Below are 5345 nucleotides of genomic sequence, written 5' to 3'. Positions count from 1 at the left end.
CCCCTCAGCTGGGTGTCATCTGCCAACTGCGGATAATAGTCAGCGGACTGTACGAGGCTTGGAAGCCTCTCGGTGATATCCCTGATGCGAGCCCCCAGTAAGCAGCACACCTCTCCAGAGAGTGCGTCCGGTTGGCAAATGGGTGCCTCCATACCTCTCAGAAGAGAGTCGCCTACTACTATCACCCGTTGCCTTTTCTTAGTGGTGCTGGTTGTTATACGGGGGGCAGATGGGGCTGCATTACTCAGCCCCAGCACTTCTCCCAGTGTGACAGGACTTTCCTCTTTGGCCTGCAGAACGGTGAAGCGGTTCTTCAAGGGCACCTCAGGCTTTGGGGGAAGTCTCTTCCTCCTGCTGGTCCTTGCCTTTGCAACCACCCATTCTTCTGCAAAACTTGTGGTTGGAGAATTAAGTAATCATGTACAGAAGATGCCAGCACCAGGCTTGTCAGTACCTTACAGTGGCACTCTTCTGTGATTTCACTATGATACAGTCTTTAATTGCATTGCTACATACTATTTTTTTGGCATAACCCTCGGCTCATTCATGGTACAGAAATGATCATGCTCATAGAGTGGATCAAGGCTGTGCAGAGAATGATGTGGCTGTCTGTGAAATTCCGCCTCTGTTGTAGCAATGGGGAGGTGCTTTTCCTGTAGAAGTGGTACTGCACAAAAAGGAAATGTATAGCTCTTCAAAAACACAGTTACTGCAGGAGAAGAAAACTAGAATAAAAAGCACATAATGGGAGGTTTTTGGAAAAAGAAGTCTTTACCCTTAATTTAAAAGGACAGTTAACTCTCTTGGTGTTCTGTGTAATTCTTTGATCATTAGTTAATAGTCACGTGTTTTCCTAGTATTATGTAATTCCTGGAGCTTGGTTAAGGAAGTTGAACGCTGCCTGGGGAACTGATTCTGGTTTTGGCTTTGTCAAAACTCCTGTGTGATTTTGGGTAAGTCATTTGAACCAAAAACTCTGCAGTTATCCACCGAATGTGCTCCTTTTATTTTCTGACAGACCTAAAGAAGATGAGTGCTCATAACTGAAGTTGATTGGAGACTACTAGTGCTTTAACATGGAAAAATTCTAAATACTTTGAAAGACTATGAGTTTGACTATGAGTCTTAGATTGGCACCCAGCATGAGCATCTTGGTTTTGTTCTAGAGAATGTAGATTATAATATTACCATTTTTATTGGAATCTTGTGAATATTGAGTTCATTTTCTGTTTTTGTCACAACGCTACTAGAAATATCAAAGATAGTGGATTTGTATTCAACTTGGGTTTTGTTAAATGGCCTACAGCCATATGCTCAATAGAGAAGATAATAGCATTGGACAATTTTCATTACTTAGTCAACCAGAAGATTTGAAAAAAAAAAAATAATTGTTTATGATCACAGCTTTACCAAACACAGTACCCAATAGGGCATAACATAGTGTCAGTTTTTAAACAGGTCAAAGTCCAGTTAAAAGTTTTGTAACATTTCGGTGGCTTCCTTTGTAACTTTCAACGTTATTTTGATGGGGATTTTTAATACAACTTTCCCTTTTCTTTTTTGAAAAAGAAAAGAAAAGCAACAAATAACTTGTAAATGTTCTCAGCTTTGGTCCTTTGGATCCATAGTACTAGTCTTTACCTTCTGAACACAATAGTGAGACAAATATTTTATAAGGCTTTGTAGGAGAATTGAATGTGTTTCCTTGTGATGCTTGCATTCCCCTCTTGGATTGATGGGAAATGCACTCTATAGGCTAACAGCCATTCTCCTCTTGTCATTTCACGTCTCTGTCAGGTTCAGATAACTAACAGATGTTGAAGTGGCTAACTTCTAGCTGTATAGGCCCTCCTGTGCATCTTGTCCTCAGGCTTGCAGTACTAAGTGAAGAAATGTCTGAGTACTTTTAAAAGTTTGAACCTGAAGCCGTAACTCTCCCCTAACATTTGCATTATAAAGAATGCACATTATGTGAAAGCTGGGTTGCTTTTTACTGCTGAACATAAAAAATGGAAAATTAAAAAAAATTAAATAATATTAAAGAAAAGAACAGTTTTGCACAGATGCAGAAATTTTATTGTGCTGTAAAAATAGCAAAATCAAAGTAAAAAAAATGTACTTACTTGTTTAGGTTGCCAAGAGCAACCTGGAAATGTTATTTTGGAGACTTGCATTTGAATAGCTTAACTGGGGTTGGAGTAGATAACCTCCAGATGTCCCTTCCAACCACACCCGTTTTGTGATTCTGTGATCCTGTCAACTGGAAGCATTTGATTATACTTTCAGATTTTAATTCAGTCCAGCACCTATCAATGTAACCAGTACACCAGTGCATTTTTAAAGAAAATTATAGATTTTGAGATTTTATGACAAAAAGGTAATGACAAAATGAATTGCATCTGAAATTCATTTTGTAATGAATTAAGCACTTAAGCCTTAGAATGAGCTTGAAGTATAGGTTTAGATTAATGCTGAAAGCTGCACTGAAGAACAATTGAAATTACATTCTGCATCTTCAGGAAAAAATAAGACTATTATATGTAATATAATAATCTTTGCACCGTCAGAGAGTCATAAATGTTATGAGGATGCTGCAAAACCCATGCAAAGATATCAGCCAAGACATTGTCTAGACTAATAACAGTAACAGAAAAAGAAAATCCCAAAGAAGTTGTTATATAGACACAGTGTGGTTTAGATATCAACAGTGAGCAATTCAAGAGTCAGTTAGATGCCATCTCAAGGGATATTAAATGCGAAGAATGAAGAAGTTTATTAGACCAAACAGCATTTACTTTTACCTGTTGTTTTAGCACTGAAGTTAGTCATAACATCTAGATAAATCTGAGGAAATCAGTGCAGGTATTAGACTCCAGTTACAGAAAATTTGAGATTATTTCACTTAATGTATTTCAAAATGAAGTGGGCTTAGGCTGTGTACCAGTGAAAAATTAAGTGGAGTGAGACTAGGAAATAAGGAGCAAGGAGTTAAACTTAGGAGGAAAGGATGTGTTTGTGCTTCAGGTTCCTCAAGTGCTTTGCATTCTATTTAAGGTAAGTAAAGAGACTCTAAGTAACTCAGCTATTTTAGGATAGTAGTTTCCCTGTGAGTAGGACTAAGCAGTATTAATACACATAATTCATCACAAGTCCTTGTAAGTATTCCTGGTGGGGAACATAATATACTGCCATGTATTTGCAAAGCAAGACACACACAAAAAAGAGATAGGAATGAGTGGTAAATATGGTGGTTTATTTTAGAAATTTAAAGCTTGACCTACAGTAAATGTTTTTCAGTAGATTTACTGTTAGTAAGGAACAGGGAGTGAATAGTGTGACAAGTAAATTTATAGATAACACTAATTTCTTTCTAATAGTCAAAACGACAGATGACAGGGAATAAGCAAGATGTTATAATCTTTCCAAAACTGGTTAGAAACAAACACTAAAATGTTCTGCTGTTGTCATTTAAACCAATGGTAGGCATTTTGTCTGGAGTGCACTGTTCACTGCTGAGTATGGCTCACAGGAGAACTGTATTCCTGGTGTTGTATAAAAAAAGTATAACTGTCTAGTTAAAAGATTCTAGACTTACTTATTGTTTGGCATAATAATTATCAAAGTATGTCCCAGATGTGCTGATATGTAATATGGTTATAATTGAGTTCAGTATCTTTGCATTGCTTATCATAAGATTCAATATATTCTATTCTAAGACTCTGCTCAGAAGATGACTTTGTTCTGTTTTAACAGTATGCACATTTTTTTACTACTAAATAGAGGCTGTGTGTACATTTCTTATGCTTTTCTGTGTGTCTAAAAATGTAGGTAACTAGATTAGGAGAGGTGATATTTTGACATAAGCCTGTCAACTTGGGTTTTTTGGGTTTGTGATTTTTTTGTTAAAAGTTCTTCATGTAAGCCAGTGAGGAGTATAAGTGTGAATGACTGATCAAAGAGGTCAGTGAAGGGGACTGATACATTAGGGAAAACTGTTTCAAAGTGCCAGGGAGCCTAATAACTCCTTGGAGAGGCTGAGAAACAAAAAGAGGACAAGAAACAAGTGGGAGAAAAACACTGAGTGGGAGAAAAACACTGAGAAGACAGAGACTGCCTAGGCAAAGGTGAGAGGACACCTGGCAGGAAAGGAGACAAGGAAGTGAGTCTATAATTCCTAGAAACTGCCAAATGACTTAATTGGATAAAGCCCCTTACTAGCTTTAGTACATGCACTTAATTGCCATGCTTATTTTGATGATGGGACTCAACTCTCCATATTTCAAAGATACTGCTAAAAGTATTGTAAAGATCCAATTGAAGCTAAATACATTAATATAGCGCCTTCTGTGTTCAAAACACTGTACAAACATAGCTATATGACTTGAACGGGTTTAATTTCTTCAAAGGCTTGTCGTTGCTCAGGGCCCCATTTGAAATTGTTATTCCGGGTCACTTGCTAGAGAGGGCTTACAATTAGGCTGTAATTTGGAATACATATTCTCCAAAAACCCACAATGCCTAAGAAAGCTTGTGTTTCCTTTTTGTTAGTTGGTGGAGACGTGGCTGTTATTTTGTTGATCACATCCGTTGGCATCTGACGGCATCCATCTTGCCATTTTATTCATAAAAAATGCACGTCCCTTGACTTTACTTTGTTTTATGGCAAAACTGTCCTTCAGAAGGATTTGGACTATTTTCTTCCCTTTCTCAAAAACTTCTTCTGCTGTGTTGCCCCATATGACGATGTCATCGATGTACTGCAGGTGTTCTGGAGCTCCACCCTGTTCCAGTGCAGTCAGAATCAGTCCATGGCAAATGGTGGGGCTGTGTTTCCACCCCTGGGGCAGTCGGTTCCAGCTGTACTGGACGCCCCTCCAGTACAGCAAACTGTGGCCTACGCTCTGCTGCCAAAGGGATTGAGAAAAACGCATTAGCAATATCAACTGTGGCATACCACTTGGCTGCCTTTGACTCCAGTTCGTATTGAAGTTCTAGCATGTCCGGCACGGCAGCATTCAGCAGTGGCGTGACTTCGTTCAGGCCACAGTAATCTACTGTCAGTCTCCACTCTCCATTAGACTTTCGCACTGGCCATATGGGACTGTTAAAGGGTGAACGAGTCTTGCTGATCACTCCTTGGCTCTCCAGTCGACGAATCAGCTTATGGATGGGAATCAGGGAGTCTCGGCTGGTGCGATATTGCCACCGGTGCACTGTTGTGGTAGCGATTGGCACCTGTTGTTCCTCAACTCTCAGCAACCCCACAACAGAGGGGTCCTCTGAGAGACCAGGCAAGGTGGACAGCTGTTTAATTCCTTCCGTCTCCACGGCAGCTATGCCAACAG

The 5345-nt window shown here is 39.3% G+C and overlaps 1 protein-coding gene across 1 annotated transcript in view; it reads right to left on the bottom strand.

Annotated features, from left to right (window-relative positions):
• The window catches only part of UGCG (UDP-glucose ceramide glucosyltransferase), a 118153-nt gene that overhangs the window by 112032 nt on the left and 776 nt on the right, over positions 1-5345 (bottom strand). The window contains exon 2 of the mRNA XM_009329003.1: positions 4899-5333. Coding sequence (XP_009327278.1) covers positions 4899-5333 — 435 coding nt within the window. The remainder of the gene's footprint in view (positions 1-4898; positions 5334-5345) is intronic.

This window comes from Pygoscelis adeliae, unplaced genomic scaffold, assembly GCF_000699105.1.
Source record: "Pygoscelis adeliae isolate BGI_AS28 unplaced genomic scaffold, ASM69910v1 Scaffold127, whole genome shotgun sequence".
Taxonomy (NCBI): domain Eukaryota; kingdom Metazoa; phylum Chordata; class Aves; order Sphenisciformes; family Spheniscidae; genus Pygoscelis; species Pygoscelis adeliae.
This window is presented reverse-complemented; position numbering and strand designations above follow the sequence as displayed.